General features: G+C 38.1%; 1 protein-coding gene across 2 annotated transcripts in view; it reads right to left on the minus strand.

Moving 5' to 3' along the window:
- Positions 1-278: 278 nt before the first annotated feature.
- Positions 279-17,532, minus strand: part of LOC113528252 (dynein axonemal assembly factor 5) — a 61,112-nt gene continuing 43,858 nt past the window's right edge. For both annotated transcript variants that reach the window (XM_053239286.1, XM_026916697.3), the window contains exons 10-13: positions 12,750-12,900; positions 6,672-6,828; positions 6,292-6,483; positions 279-745 (exon numbers count right to left, since the gene is read on the minus strand). In XM_053239286.1, coding sequence (XP_053095261.1) covers positions 621-745; positions 6,292-6,483; positions 6,672-6,828; positions 12,750-12,900 — 625 coding nt within the window. In that variant the 3' untranslated portion in view covers positions 279-620. The remainder of the gene's footprint in view (positions 746-6,291; positions 6,484-6,671; positions 6,829-12,749; positions 12,901-17,532) is intronic.

Consider the following 17,532-nt stretch of genomic DNA (forward strand, 5'->3'; position numbering starts at 1 on the left):
TTGTTAGTACAAAGGCTAATTTTGTAAGTAATTTCATCCTGTAGTAACTGAAAATTAATTTTCATATCAATTTCAATTGGATAATCATAATTGTCACCAAAATAGTGAATGTAATTTTTAAATATCTAAAACATTACAATATTGTTCCAACATTCCCAGCATATAATGTTCTGCCTAATATGTTCTGCATATGCCATTATGACTATTGTGTGACACCTAGGAATTATTAGAATTTTAATGTCTTTTTAATGTTGAATTAATTCATTAATGGACTACCATTTCTACCATGTTTGCCTTTAATGCAAATACAGCAATAACACATATCAAACAGTATTTGAAAATAAAAAAACAGCAAAAAAGAATGCCGATACTACTGCTAACCATATTACTTTCATCTATATCCTGTAGAATTACAACTAAGTAATATAGCAAACCATGACTGACAATTGACACAATTTAAAAACTTTGTTACAGATCTCCTTAGATAAAGTAATACCAGAAAAGCAACATGGTATATGACCATATAAAGAAACAACTTTCAAATCAAAATTCTGATCTACCAAATATTAGAAAGTTAGAAGCTGTATGCAGTCCACTGGACAATGCTTTGTGGGAGTCCATCAGTGGGACTGAATGTACTGGAGCAGCTGATCACAGTACTCAAAGCTGCGCAGTTTCTCTCTCACTTCCTCCACTTTCTGCTGCAGGAGAACAGGATCTGCAACACTGCTGGCTTTCAGAACCTCTGGAGAGAAGAGGGAGATACACAGAGACACATGACCTAGGTGGAATGATTGCACTTAGCTTTTCACACTGATTAATGCTGGGTCATATTAAAATTCCTGATGTATTTAAACAGAGGGAAAAATATATATTAGTTTTTTTTTATGTCAGTAGGTGATTTCTATCAGATGCCAAAAATTCAAAATTCTCTGTACAGTAAGCCACAGAGAAGGCAAGTGCAGGATAAATTTCTTACATCAACACTTGACACTTGTACTCGAGAGTCAGTGCACAAAGTAAACGTTACTTCTTTGTCATCTCTCAGCTTATATAACATGTTCAACAGCTTATCTTAAAATCATCAGCAGTTGACCCAACACCTGCAATCCTCACAATGAAAAATGCCGGCTGAAAAATTAAAAAATTCTGAAGAGTGTTGAACCCAAGCACCTACATCAACTAATGATGGTAGTCAAAGTGTTAACATTCACTCAGGTGATGACGAGCAACCGCTTTTGTGGGAGAAGATATCAGATAAGATCTATCAATGAAAGGTTCAATAAATTTGAGCAGTTAGGATTGCAGATGGGGAAGAAAAGGGGAGACCAACTGAATTAATTGTTGCTCTAATTCCAAAACTCTTGGGCGAAGCACAATTTAAAATCCACTAATCATTTACCATGCACATCGCATTCTGCAGCTGAAACCGAGGCCTTGCACGATTATTGCCAGAGTACATTTCTATCAGGAAAAGGAACTGATATTGTGTCTCCCGTGAGAGTGAAACTTGGAATACAATGGACACAAATTATACACCTTTCCGGAGTACTCTGCTTCGCTGCAAAGCTACACAGAGGGCAGTGTAAGTCTTCACAAGCCCCAGGGAAGACATGAAGTTGGTGGACGGTAAGCTGAAACAAGCTGTGTAGAACATTAACAGTGGCCTTATGTGTCACACGCTGACAAATCTCAAGCTAGTGCTCCCTAAATTCCATCAGCATGTGGACTTTGCAATGAGAGGGAAGAATGTGCCGGATCTTGTTTACACAAACATCCCTGGTGCGTACCATGAGGAGCTCTGCCCCCACCTCAGCTACTCAGACCACATCTCTGTTATGCTAATCCCAGCATACAGACCGCTCGTATGACACTACAAACCGGTTCTGAAGCAGGTGAAAACCTGGACAGCAGGAACAATCACTGCTCTTCAGGACTGTTTTGAGCACACTGACTGGCACAAGTTCAGGGAAGTGGCAACTGACAGCAATGGCTGAAATGCTTCAGGGCTGCTTTGATTCCACAAATTGGACTGTTTTCAAGGAGGCTGGATAAAGCAGCAAAGAGAAAGTACTCAGCCAAGCTGAGAAGCCACATTGCTGCTAACGACCCAACAACAGTCTGGACAGGCCTCTAGGAGAGTACTAACTACACTAATTACCAAATACAGGAATTAGCATCAGTTTTCACAGACATCTTCAACAAATCATTGGAACTTTGCTCTGTTCCCACATGCTTCATGACCTCCGTCATCATCCCAGTCCCCAAAAATTCAAACATTACAGGACTGAATGACTACAGGCCAGTCACCCTGACCTCTGTCTTCAAATGACGACTAAAGACCTACCTCTTCAGGGAGTACTTTAAATTAGCACTTTATTTAAAAAAAAAAAATCTTGTACTGTCTGTGTTTTTTTCTTAAAATATTACCTCTCCAACAGTTTTTTTAGACTAATAGTACTCTTAGCCCATGGCCTAGTGAACCAGTATCAGGATGTATTTATTGATAGACTTTAAAGCACTTCGGTGAATTGCTCTGGATAAGGGCATCTGCCAAATGCCATAAATGTAAGTGTAAGTGGTGCATTTCAGATGCAATTACGCATTGATAATTACTGAGATTCACATTCTCCTGAGTAGCTTGACACCAATTTTTTGAAGATAGGCCAAAAATCGTAAGACTAGTTTCCAAAAGCATGTTTCACAGTTTATGACAAACTGTCAAAAATTTGAGTGGGCTGCGCTAGATGTGCCAAAAGTAATTTTTTTATGGATTGAGCCAATCAAGCTAAAAAAAAAAAGAAAGAAATGTAACTGTAACACCTTATTTGCCAAGACATATGCTTTGTTTTTGCATGAACAAACAGGAATAGTGCCCTCCAGTGTCTAACCTGAGTGAGATTGCACCAGATAGTAGTGTGTCCCTACCCGAACCTACCATTTGAGTTTTGTGACGATTGCTCAGTGTTAACTCTGTCAAATGCCTGCTTAAATCTGATTGGTGGATGGCAGCTATATTTTTAGATTAATTATGTGATCATCAACAATGAACTTACAGATTAGAACATAGATGAAGCATTCCAAATTTCAGCTCGATATGTTGAACCAATGGTGAATCAAAATTCCCATTATAGATTAGCGTAATGATAAACATACCAAATTTCAGCTTGATCGGACTTACAGTTTGTGAGAAACAGTTATCTGACCTTAGCTTTGCCCCATGCATGAAATGCCCCTTTACAGATCACCTCAGAATCTTGTCCGTTTTAGGCCTTTCATGTTTCATCTGGATGCACAGAAGCATTCATGAGTTACAGCTCTTTGATTAAAATATGCTCTGCCTTGTTAGAATTGACATGTACTGCCATATTGTTTACAAAGGTTTACAACTGTTTACAAAAAAGCAACCCAAGACTTTTTTTTAAGGCAAAGTGGAATGTTCTGCAATAGCCAAGTTAATCACCAGACCCAAATCCAATTGAGCATGGCATTCAGTTGCTGTAAGCAATACAGCCCAAGAACAAGCAGAAACTGAAGACAGCTGCAGTAAACGCCTGGCAGAGCATCACTAGGAAAGAAACCCAGTGCCTGGTGATGGCTATGGGTTCCAGACTTCAGGCAGTCACTGACTGCAAAGGATATGCATCCAAGTATTAAAATGATTATATTAGTTGATAAAATGATTATAATATTATGTGTTGTTATATTAGTAGTTATATGTTAGTTATAGATAGTTATGTTAGTTTGTCCAATTACTTTTGGTCCCTTAAAAAAAGTGGTAGAACCACATATAAAAGTCCTGAAATTCCTACACCTATAGCTAAAGACAACTAAAATAACAATAACTTGTCAATGTCCAAATATTTATGGACCTGACTGTACAATTACAATATGGTGCCTATGTACCTTTGGTGCTTGGCCACTAAAATTAATAGCACAGAGGGGTCTAAATCCTGGATATAGACATTATCTGTTGGAGATAAGTACAATATGCTGGCGCTAAACCATTCAGAGCCTTAAACATGATAAACAGGACTTTGTAATCAATGTAGATTAATAGGCAGCCAGTGTAGCTTGTATAAGACTGGGGTGCTCTGACTTTTTCTTTTCCTGGCAAGGATATAGGCTAATGCAATCTAACCTAGCTAAAGCTTACTTAAAGAAGCAGCAAGGGAGGCAGCCTGCAACAGGTTCCAATAATCCAATCTAAAGTTTATAAAGCATGCATTAGGTTCCTCAACATTTGGTTAGCATATTTAGTACCCAACATTAGTATTTCTGTTTTATTAGAATTTAGGATATGAAAGTTCCTATGCATCTATGCATCCAAGCTTTTCCATTCTGCACGTCTGAGCTGCTGAACCTGGTCAAACTGAGGACAAAATTGTATATCACCAATGTAGAAATGAAAGCGAACATTATGTCTGTGAATTACAGAGAACAGGGGGCTAAAACAGAACCTTGTGGTACATCATATTTAAGTTCTGAAGAATCTTTGTTAATGCTAACAAACAGTCTGTCTGTCAGATAGGATCTAAACAAGGCAAGATATTTACTATCAAACTAGACAATATCTTCAACCTTGGCCATTAAAATACCTTGCGCAGTAGTGTCAAATGCTGCATTCAATCCAACAGTACCAAAATAGAAGCATACCCATAATCTGAGACAAGAAGTAGGTTATTTACCACTTTAGTCACCACTGATTCTGTACTATGATGCTTCTGGAACCAAACTGAAATACATAGTGCTTGCTTATTTCTAATTAAAGAGAACAGCTGTTTGGTGACAAGCTTTTCCAAAACTTAGATAGTTTAGGCATGTTGGAAATTACATTAGAGTGTTTTAACAAAAACTGCCTTTAAAAACTTGGAGACATGGCCCAAGCTGAGTGATGAATTTATTATTTTTAGTAAGGAATCCCCAATCAATGATAATAATTCCAAAATTAATTTAGAAATCATAATCATTATGTTGCTACTCAGTTACCCCAAAAGCATCCAAATCCCAATCACAATAAAGTTAATAATGAACAGCAAATCCAGACACACAGTAACATATTGGTAGAAATGCTCCAATAAGCAATTCAATTTAACTTTTCAATAACTGGATAATAATGGAAGAGCAACAAAAAGAAATGTTTTGTAAAAACAGATAAATAACAGAAAGTAATCTGAAATTTTTTGGATGTATTCTGGCTATATTGCAAAAGTATTCTGGCTAATATTAAATATTATTTCGCAATTGCTTATCTGTAAAGGAATGCCTCGGAATTATCCAGCACTCTCAAATGTGGATACCTCGAATCTTAGTCAGGCCAGAATATACACATGACACATGTGCCAGACCATAAAGGAATAGTTTGGCAAATATAATCAGCCTAGTCAAATGGTGTAAGTCAGTAACATCCAAATTCTTTTTGATAAAAACCTCACACAGACTTGGCTACAATCTATAAAGATAAACAAAACTGATCACTGTAATATTATGGGAGCAACCATTTTACACAACCAAAACAAAATTTTTCTTTGGCACAGTTTGATTTCACAACTTTGAAGGTGTGACCTGAACAGAAACCTGCAGATTATATAGCTTCACTATAAATATGAAAAGAGCTTTTCTATTTACAGAAAAGCTTTTGGGTGAGACAGATTCTTATTATATGTTAGCTAAATTAAAAAAAAAAAAAGATTCCCGGTGGGGGCCAGAACAGGATGGACTGCCTCTGCTGAGAAGTTTCTCTCAAGGTTTTCTACTCCTTAGCACTATCCTAGGGAGCTCTTTCTTACCACTGTCACCCTTGGCTTGCTCAGCTGCTGTTGGACAATCTCTATTGTAAAAAGCACTATGAGAATCTATGCTCCACTAGGCTCATAGAGTCAGTGCAAAGCTAAAGAAGCAAAGAGACATCTAAATGTCTTGGCTGACTGACTACATTTGGGGCAAGGAATACATTATAAAAATTTGATTATTCACTGAATTATTCTTTTAACATATTAGTGATTGACTTAAACAACTCAGCTCTCTCTATAAGTGAACAATCAGCTACTGGCGACAGGGAGAATTCACATACACATCCTCTCATTACTTAAATTATGAAATAGGTGTGTCAATATGTCTACAGATATCAAGTAAACACATTTTAGGACTTTTATGACAAATAATTTTAGGACCTGCAGACAAGTTGTTCCACAAGACAATTGGGGAAAAAAAATTCTGGCTTTTTCAAATGCTGTAACATTTTAGCCACAAAAAACAATCATGATTTAATGTCAACATATTAACTCTTACCCAGTACCATAAGCTGGATTTGGTGGTCAGGGTCATCTAAGTACAGCAGCAATTGTTGGAAAAGGAACTCCAGATTGGGGTGGTATGTGTGTGTGTCATAGTTTTTGTCTAAAGATGAAAGCCACACACTCAGAGCTTTCAGAGCTTCAGCGCGCACTTCCGGGCTGCTGTCATCTATCCGTTTTAAAAGCTCTAAAATACAAACACAGAAGGATATAACATATGTGGTTCAGAGATAAACTGAATGTATTCAGAAATGTATAAGCATTAACCCTTTTAAGAGAAGAGAAGCTTGTGATTGATAAAGGGTAAATCTTGTTAAGCATGTCAAGGTGAAGCTGTGTTGCAGTTGTGTTGAGTGATATTTTACATGTGTATACCTGGATAGATCTTGTTGAGTGTGTCTGGGTTAAGACATCGTTCTGCAACAGTAATGAATGAGGATACTGATCTACAGGCCAACAGACGAGAGAGCTCCGAGTCTTCCTCCAGTGCTGAAATCAGATAAGCACTGAATTCTGTCTCCATATTTAGAACCTAACAGAAAAACACACACCAAAAATGTGACCCAAGCTGTGTAGCACTTCAAGGCTTTTTAGCATAAAAAAGCCAAGGATTAAAGTGAATGGAACCTTTATGACTGACACTTTCTGAGTTGGAAGAGAGGGCAGTGATGGTGCAGGTCTCTCTTCAACATGTCTGTACCACACATTATGCATTATAAATGCAACAAATTAGGTAAAAGCTGGTTTTAAAAAGATTATTCTGAAGATCAGTCTCAAAACTGTGCATGTCATGGAAATTTACTGGGGCGGTGACAGAGAACAGAGAAGTTAAAACATGACCATGTCTATTAGGTGCAAGCTGAGACTTGTAATATTTTAGCAGGAGTAAGTGGGACAGTGTTAGCTGAGACAAACACCTATTTGTCTGATAATAACAGCTTCCAAATCAGATATGGCCACCCTTAAAATAAACCTTTCCACCCCAACTGCCAGAGTTTTCACTTTTAACAGAGTTGCTGCAGAGATTTATTCAATGTTTTAACACCTTTTAAAGACCTGACCAAATGAAATTTAATATTCTGATGACACCAGATCAAACCCAAATAAACTCAAATGTATGTGGTTACCTGAAAAAAACTTCACAAATTTTGATATTTTCTATTAATAGTTAGTATTACACTGTTCTAAAAACTCCAAGCTTCCCTGAACTGAAATATGTTTCTCTTTGGAACACATCAACCACAAGTAATATCATTTTAAATTCCCCCAAAGGTTAAAAAAAGTAAAATCATTTAAAAATTCATTTCAATTTCACTGAAAGACTCCCACCTACCTCTACATTTATAACCTAATCTAACTTGCGGAAAAACATCATTACTGCCAAATTTTTACAATGAGAATAAGTTTTCATTTTATCAGCATTATTTACATTGGTCTGTCCATTATTTACCTGAGGTAAAAGTCACTGTCACCATTTGACCTTGTCATATCTTTGGCCGATTGATTAATTCAGTTATTTTGTTGGCTAAATTTCTTGTTTTCCAGCGACAGGCATTAGCAGACTGTAACTCAGTGTGCCTGAGCCTGGGTTTGCAATGTATGCTTACCAGGGGCGCCGCTAGGGTTTCTGGGCCCCCTGGCTAATTTGTACTCCAGGCCCCAAGGCCCCATCCCCCAATTATCTTATCTTCTTGCCACTTGATCTTCACTCGAGGCATGAGTGGTTACAGTGTTTGTTTTTGACACAGAAGGGAGAGTTTATAGATAAAGGAACAGCTTATACAAGAACAAGGAAATGTATTATTATTATTATTATTATTATTATTATTATTCACCTAGTGAATTATAAGTTTCACACACCAGCACACACAAACAGCGACAGGATCACTGAACTTGAGAAAAATCAGTTCTATTTGTGAATGAATCATTCAGACTAGTTTTATCAATGGATTTCTCCAATTCATTGAAACAAACCACATCAAACAATTCACTCACAAATCCAACTTTATTACAACACTTATTTCATAAAATCACCCGCAATAATTAAAGCAGATTTACATGACTACAGCGTAAAATTTCGAACAATTCCTCACAGAAAATTGTTCCAATGCTGCGGAAACCTTGAATATACATCACTAGAGCAGTTTTATTGTTGCTTGGTGATTTTTCATCTTTTTATGAATGCTGCTCCATTACTATTGTTCATTGCATGGAAATATTGTTACAACTTCCAGTGGATAAACACTGCTCTTTTTCATGCTTTTCTTTTCTCTTTTGGTATCTTGATTTTGGCTGCGCCATGTCTTGCGTCTTGCCATCTACCTGAATGATGCGCTAAGTTCAGAACCAGTCTGTGAAGTGCCGCATTTCTGAATAACTTGCAAACGTCTTAAGGGGACACACACGCTCTTGGCACAGAGGGGTGGCTTTCATTATAGCGTGCGTCCTAATAGATTATTGTGCAAAGAGGCAATTTAAATACCAAAATCATACGCCAAAGTATGGGGTTCTGCTGGGCCCCCTGTGTGACCAGGGCCCTTAGAATCGCGTGCACAGGAATTTGACTACAGATGCCTACATGAGAACGGTTACCTCAGTTTGCAGCCATAGACCTCTTGGTAAACGAAGCTGATCGAAACCTCACTCTAGACAATAAGACATTTAGAACGGGAAGCAGGGTGGATCCCTACCAAGGTAGTTTATGGATGGCACAAGGGGTGGTTGGCATAGTCCACGAAGGGACACACATAATCTAAGGTATGAAAACTGTATTAGGTCTGCTCTTTTGCCCTATGGCAAGAGCCCTCTAAGGAAGAGCACAGGCATCAATCAAGAGTCAGCCTTAAGGAATGGACTGGCCAGCTGGCACCCTCGAGTGACCACAACTTGGCTTATTGCCTAGATACTCACATAAATTCTGTCGGTCCTTTACAAGCCCTACAATGAAGTATCAGGCTGTCTGACTGCTGATAGACATCTGAGCACTACTGACTTAACCATGGGTAGACCCCTAATAGATGTCCCCCACCTCGAATAACCTTTCAGGGAAGACAGAGGCTGATGGAATGCTTATAGTAAAAAAAAAAAAAAAGATTTAGCAGTGTCTGCCTCAGACAGGAATTCTGATCAAAAAGCTTTAGGAATATAAACTTCAACTGTCCAGAAGGACAACTTTAAGCCTGTCTGTTCGACAGGGTCATATGATTGGACCTGTGTGTTGCATCTTTCATGCCCTCACTACTCTGTTCTTTGGGGCTGCCTTTTTCATAATAGGCATTGCAGGTCAATGTCTTTCCCTCTGCTTTCTCTCTAGAAGAGAGGGCGTAGACTGACAGCCCTGCTGCTTCCAAGGCCCAGAGGCATAGGAGTCCAGCCACACTTGGATGAAGGGTTCTAATGGGTCTCCACCAAGGAGCAGACTATCAGAGAAGTGTCCACCTTCCTCGCACATAGTGTGACACTTAATCTTACAGTGAAGAGGGTGGAAAGACCAACAAGAGGTCATTTCTCTCAATGTGAATGAATGGTCTAGCATCAGAGGCATGCTATGCTGATAGCCACAGTGAGACATTTTCCAGCTGACTGTGAACCAATAGTTATATCATCTGAATGGCTCTATACATGACAGTATATGACATCACAAAAAATTGGTAGGAATGACTTGAGGCTAGCCAGCCTAGCATGCTAATGTGCCTTTTTTCCCGTTCTGAAGAAAAACCCCATACTTCCTGCTTGATGCAATAGGATGAGGATCTGTTCCTGTCTGTAGTATTTGAGGTTAGCTGCAGGCTCAACCTACTTGTGAAATTTCCTTTATCCGAACTACCTTTGAGGCGGTTAGCAACATAGCTGCGATTAACAGCTCAGTCATGCCAGCAAGAGCTGGAACTTCTCATAATGGCCTACTCAAACTGCTAAGGTACAATAATGTTTGCCACACACTGGAGTGACAGGGTGACTATCATTCTTAATAATTCACTGCGATTAATTGTACGGTCCACTCTGGAACTAGGGCTTTTCCCTGTTCACTATGTGTGTAGTTTCACCACTGAGTCACAGACTGTTTAGAGCCTGCCAGTGGCTTCCGTGGCTGGTAAAGACTAAATGCGGATTGACACAGAAAACGTTTATTTGCAATTGCATTTTGTATGTGTGTGCCCACAATGTAAGACACAATTCAAATAGTACAACAATATGAAGTACAATATGCAATAGCATATTTACAATTGCATTTTCCTGTACAACAATATGTACAATGGCTGCCAAAATTAAAATGCAAAGTCTGTTTGACTTTTCATTTAAATTACTAAACTGGTGTGAATGTCATACTGAAAAAGTAATAGTAATCCTTTTGTGTTTACACTTTGTAATCCTCATGCTCCAACTAAACAAATAAAATGTGTCTGAAATCCTGTGTGCTTTTTCACTAATAAGATAGACCTGTCAATGAAACACTATGAGAGGGACTTTTTGTTGTTTTGGAGAAAATGACAAAAGCAGTTTAGCAGTTCTTGGGCAAATGCTAAGATGAGGCAAGTTAGTACAGACACCTTCTTAACATTGTTTATAGTAATAACAGCCACAAAGTTCAGCCTCCGTATTTTTGACCTCCATATTTTCAAAACTACAGCCACAAGGTTAAACCAATTTTGTCATTTCCTGCAGAACACCAAAAATATCTTCCGAAAGCTGTTCTCCGAATCAAACAGTCCCTATTAACAGGTCTACCTTGTTGACAGTGGAAATGCAAATAGGATTGCAAAAGCATTTTATTTTTGGCCAAATAGCGTGTGGATTAGCAAGTCCAATTGCAAATCTTAAGACTGCTATTACTCCAATTTGGCAGAATCAAACCAGCTTAGACACTGAAAATGAAATGTCGAACAGATATTTTGACAGCTCTTATACATTGCTGTTCATGAATATGAACTCAATGACTTCAGTAGATTAACTTGTCTACCCGAGTGTATGTAGCCATTAAGGACTGGATGTCTTGTAACTTCCTCAAGTTAAATGAAGATAAAACAGAGGTTCTGGTTGTTGGCCACGAGAGTGTTCCTAGGGATTTGCTGGTAGCTCTTGGTCTGTTCACATCAAAAGTGAATCCTTTTCCTAGAAACTTGGGCATTATTTTGATTCTCAGGTAGACTTTTCAATGTACGTCAAGAAACCTGTTCAAGCTTGTTTTTTTCCAGTTGAGAAATATTGCTAAATTTAGACAAGCTTTGTCCTTTCAGGACACAGAAAGGATTATTGATGCATTTGTGTCATCTTATTTGGACTATTGCAATGCCTTATTTAATTGCCTTGGTCAAGGAGCTTTGGCTCAGCTTCAATTAGTTCAAAATGCAGCTGCTCATCATCTTACAAAGACTGGACTTTGAAATGAATGATCACATTAGCCCAGTGTTCGCCTCTCTCCACTGGCTGCCAGTGAAATTTAGAATTTATTTTAAAGTACTGTTACATACCTATCAGGCTTTACATTGTGAAGCTCCTGAATATATTTACGAATTGTTAGATCCCTATGCAAGTGGCAGGTCTTTGAGGTCTCCTAGCCAAGGGCTTTTGGTTGTTCTAAGAACAAGACTGAAGCAAACAAGACATTAGACTCTGATTCGACAGCCTCTTTTAAGAGACGACTTAAAACCCATTTTTATGTTTTAGCTTTTATCAACAGGAATTACAGTTGCTTGTGTAAAACACATTTCTTGGTGTTTTACTGTTTCTGTCTGTTGGTGGCAGTCTTTTGTGTCTTGTTATTTTATGCTGTTTTTTCCTTTAGATTTGGTTTTAATATTTTATTGTAAAGCACTTTGCAGCCTTTCATCTAGAAAAGAGCTACGTCAATAAAGTTTTACCTACTGACCTATTTTCCACTTGTAGGTCTCTGTTGGACCAACCATTGGATCATGCCAAAACTTATTTAAATGAATGTAATTTTGCATATGAAATTTCCCTAACTAAAAGTGGTTCTTATTGCAAATGTTTTTTTATACATTTTATACAATTTCTGGTTCTGCTGAGTTTGATTAGTGAAATAAATTTAATTTTTCTCATGTCTTTTCTATTTATTACAAACAAATATCAAATGTATTTTTTTTATTTAACAGCAACATTTAATATTTCTTACTACTGATGTTCAGTAAAATTTTTCTATAGTGTTTTTTTTTTTGTAATGTAGTGGTTATATAAATTGTTTTTTTTTTTTTGATTAGTACAACTTGAAGTTTTGTGCTAAACTAGTTGTCACTTTCTAGTCCAACAATATTTATTTTAGTGCTGACAAGAGAATGTCAGTAAAAGTAATTATTTACAGAAGCTGTTTAAAAATGAAAAAGCTAGTGGTACTAAGATTTTTTGTTGTTGTTGCACAAGCTCTAAATTTTTAAAAGTGTTTCCACCAGTCCCCACCCAGGGAAAGCATAAATCTAATGTATCTGTTTGTTTTACCTGCTCCTTTGAAAGAGTTCCGCCCTGCAGCGTAGCTAGTAGACAGCTGAGAGCTGAATTCCGAACTGCGGCAGCAGCACGGCCTGCACGCCACACCAGATTAGGCAACAGAAGCTCCTTCAGAAACACCTCTAGGTACTTACAAAACTTCCTAAAGAAAGGGAGGGAGACATAGATGCATAATGATTCACTTCTTGCATTAGATACAATCAGCATTTTGGTTGCTTACAGCACACAGTAGAATTCAGCTGGGAGAAAGGCAGCAGCCTAATGCTACCTCTGCCAGTGCTCCTCACAGTCTGAACTTCTGATGTAAATCTGTGAATGGTTGATGCCATTTCCATATGCTAACTAAACAACCCAGGGACAGCATTGATGACCACAGAAAAGAACAAAAAAAAAAAAGTATATTATAATCTATAGATGCTGAATGAATATCTGCCTTAAATTATTTGCCACGGACTCAACGGCCATTTGCTAAAGTAAGTCACATTTAGCATAATGTTAGAGAGTCAGCGATAAACATTAATGAATCAAATCATTAATGTTTATCACTGACTCTCTAACTCTCTCTCTAACGTTAAATGTGACTTATTTACCACACACACATTCTGTGAACTCACAGGTACAGGTTTTTGCCTAGGGCTGTCTCTCAATATGTCACTAAATATGCTGTATTTCTTATTCCTTGCATTTCAGGTACGGTGGGTCTCTGTGACAGAAAACACCAATGTCAAAGGTGATAACACTCCCTGGCTCAGCCAGTCATAGACCTCTTTCCTTCTTATCTATCCCCCCTTTCTCTCCTTATTCTGCTCTCTATTTCACTCTCTTTTTTGTTTTGATTCCCAGGTGGCTGTGGCATTGTTCGGATTCAAACTCACAATCACAAGCCAATATTTTCTATGGTAAGAGATGTTATGAAAACACTAAGTTAAAAAACAGATTTTGCGGCGGACTCGAGCACATATACTCCCCTCTGAAATTCTTTTGTTTTTGCTATACACTGAAGACATTTGAGTTTGAGATCAAAAGACGAATATTTCATGATATTTACATATATATGTGTTAAACAACTTAGAACATGGCACCTTTGGTGGCAGACCACCCAATTTTTAGGTGAGCAAAAGTATTGGAACAGATAGTCTTAAAGTAAATAATGTAATGTTTGGTTGCATATCTCTTGCTTGCAATAACTGCATCATGCTGGTGAACCACTGACATCACCAAACTGTTACAATCTTCTTTCATGATGCTTTTCCCAACTTGTACCTCAGTTGCTGTTTGTTTTGGGGGGGTTCCTCCCTTCAGTCTCCTCTTCAGGAGGTGAAATGCAAGCTCAATTGGATTAAGGTCTGGTGATTGACTTGGCCAGTCTAAAATTTCCACTTTTTGTGCTGGCAGTGCGTTTTCGGTCATTGTCTTGCTGCATTTTGAAGTTCCTCCCAATTAGATTGGATGCATTTCTCTGTAAATTGGCAGACAGAATGTTTTTGTAGACTTCTCATTTCACTCTGGTGCTACCATCATGAGTTACATCATCAATAAAGATTACTGAACCCATTCCAGAAGCAGCCATGCAAGCCCAAGCCATGTTTTGAATCCTTTCTTTCTTCACACTTTGGCCTTTCTATAACTTTGGTAGAGGTTAATCTTGGTTCCAGAACTTTTGTGGCTCATCTCTGTATTCAGAATTCTTTAAATTCTCACACTGTTTCTGTTATCAGCTGCTGTTGTTTTCCTTGGCCGACCTGTTCGATGTCTGGTTGTTAGTACACTAGTGGTTTCTTTCTTTTTCAGAGCATTCCAAGTTGTTGTATAGGCTATGCCCATTGCTTGTGCAGTGGCTCTGATTGATTTTTCCTCTTTTCTCAGCTTCAAAATGGCTTGCTTTTCTTCCATATACAGCTCTCTGGTCTGTTGGTTTATCTTTTTTAACAAAGAAAAAAAATCTCTCTCTCTCTCTGTCTCGTATGTGTGTATGTGTATATACACTACCTGGCCAAAAAAAAGGTTGCTGTTTGGGTTTAAATAAGCAAATACTTAAGAGCCTATGATTGGATCATTACTGCAGTGATTAATATGTTTCAGCTGGCAACAATTCTTTTAACCTTAACTGATGCAGTGTGTAGCTTCTCATTTCTTAAACAACCATGGCAGATTACGTATCCCATGGTCGTGGAAAAGATGCTACTGAAGGGGAAAATTGTTGGCCTGCATCAAGCAAAGAAAACAACTATTGCTGAAATCACTGGAACTGGGTTATGAAATGTCCAGTGCATTATTAAAGACTGGAAGGATAGTGGTGAAACGTCAACTGTACAGCAGAAATGTAGTCGGAAAAAATCTTGAATGATCGTGATCGGTCATGTGGTCTGATAAAATCAAATTTACCCTATTCCAAAGCAATGGGCGTAAGAAGGGAAATGCATGAAGTGATGCACCCGTCATGCATAGTGCCCACTGTACAAACCTCTGGAGGCAGTGTTATGATCTGGGGTTGCATCAACTGGTCAGGTCTAGGCTCAGCCTCAGTGTGCGGCAATAAAATGAAGTCAGCTGAGCACCTGAATGTACTGAATGACCAGGTTATCCCGTCAATGGACTTTTTCTTCCCTGACGGCACAGGCATATTCCAGGATGAAAATGCTACGATTCATCAGGCTTAACTTGTGAAAGAGTCATTCAGGGAGCATGAGGAATCATTTTCACACATGAATTGGCCACCACAGAGTCCTGACCTCAACCCCATTGAAAGTCTTTAATATGTGCTGGAGAAGACTTTACGGAGTGGTTAGACTCTCCTGTCCTCAGTGCAAGATCTCAGCCAAAAATTAATGCAACTCTGGATGGAAATAAATGTTGTGAAGTTGCATAAGGTTGTTGAAACAATGCCAGGACGAATGCCGTAATCAAAGCTAAATGCAGTGCAACAAAATATTAGATTGTGTGACTTTTTTTTTTGACCCAGGCAGTGTATGTATATTATATATATATAGTTAGGTCCAGAAGTATTTGGACAATGACAGAATTTTTGTGATTTTGCCTTTATACACCACCACAATGGATTTGAAATAAAACAATCAAAATGTCATCGAAGTGTAGACTTTCAGCTTTAAGCGGTTCCACAAAAATAAGGCGTTTACCATTTAGGAATTACAGCCATTTTCAACAAAGTACCTCCATTTTTAGGGGCTCAAAGGTATTTGGACAAAGTGACATAATTGTAAATATAAAAATAATTTTAATACTTGGATGAAAATCCTTTGCACTCAATGACTGCCTGAAGTCTGGAGCCCATGTTCTCAAAACTCAAATTCTTAGTTTCCTCCCTGGAGATGCTTTGCCAGGCCTTCACTGCAGCCACCTTCAGTTGCTGCTTGTTTGTGGATCTTTCTGCCTTCAGTCTTTAATATGTGAAAAGCATGCTCTATTGGGTTGAGATCATGCTCTATCTGACTTGGCCATTGAAGAATATTCCATTTCTTTGCCTTCAAAAAGTCTTGAGTTGCTTTCGCAGTATGTTTAGGGTCATTATCCACCTGCACTGTGAAGCGGCGACCTATCAGTTTTGTAGCATTTGGCTGAATGTGAGCAGAGAGTATAGCCCTATACACCTCAGAATTCATCTTGCTACTTCTGTCAGCAGTCACATCATCAATAAACATCAGTAAGCCATGATGTGGTATACTTTGGATCATGAGCTGTTCCTTTATTTCGCCATACTTTTCTCTTCCCATCATTCTGGTACATGTTAATCTTGGTTTCATCAGTCCAAAAAATCTTATTCCAGAACATGGGAGGCTTTTTTAGATGTTTCTGGCAAAGTCTAATCTGGCTTTCCTGTTCTTGAATGTTACCAGTGGTTTGCACCTTGTTGTAAACCCCCTGTATTTACATTCATGAAGGCGTCTCTTGATTGTAGATTTTGACAATGATACGCCTACCTTCTCCAGAGTATTCTTGACTTCTGTTGATGTTCTGAAGGGGTTTTTCTTCACCAAAAAATGGATTCTGCGATCGTTCACTTTAGTTGTCTTCCATGGTCTTCCAGGCCTTTCGATGTTGTTGAGCTCACCAGTGCTTTCTTTCTTTTTAAGAATGTACCCAGCTGTTGATTTGGCCACACCTAAGGTTTTTGCTATCTCTCTTATAGATTTATGTTGTTTTTTCAGCCTAATGATGGCCTCCTTCACTTGCATTGAGATCTCCTTGGACTTCATATTGGTAACTCCAGTCGAACAGCTGCCAAATGCCAACTCAATACCTGATATCAACTCCAGACCTTTTATCTGCTTCATTTGTCTTGAAGTTCAAGGGAATGGACCGCACCTGGTCAATTAACTTCTTGTCAGTCAATTGTCCAAATACCTTTGAGCTCCTGAAAATGGAGGTACTTTGCTTAAAATGGCTGTAATTCCTAAATGGTAAATGCCATATTTTTGTGGATCCTCTTAAAATAAAGCTGAAAGTTTACACTTCAATCACATCTTGATTGTTTTATTTCAAATTCATTGTGGTGGTGTATAAAGGCAAAATCACAAAAACTCTGTCATTGTCCAAATACTTCTGGACCTAACTGATTTATATATATATATATATATATATATATATATATATATATATATATATATATATATATATATATATATATATATATATATACACACACAGTGGGGATCGAAAGTTTGGGCACCCCAGGTAAAAATTTGTATTAATGTGCATAAAGAAGCCAAGGAAAGATGGAAAAATTTCCAAAAGGCATCAAATTACAGATTAGACA

Source organism: Pangasianodon hypophthalmus, chromosome 13 (genome assembly GCF_027358585.1).
Source record: "Pangasianodon hypophthalmus isolate fPanHyp1 chromosome 13, fPanHyp1.pri, whole genome shotgun sequence".
Taxonomy (NCBI): domain Eukaryota; kingdom Metazoa; phylum Chordata; class Actinopteri; order Siluriformes; family Pangasiidae; genus Pangasianodon; species Pangasianodon hypophthalmus.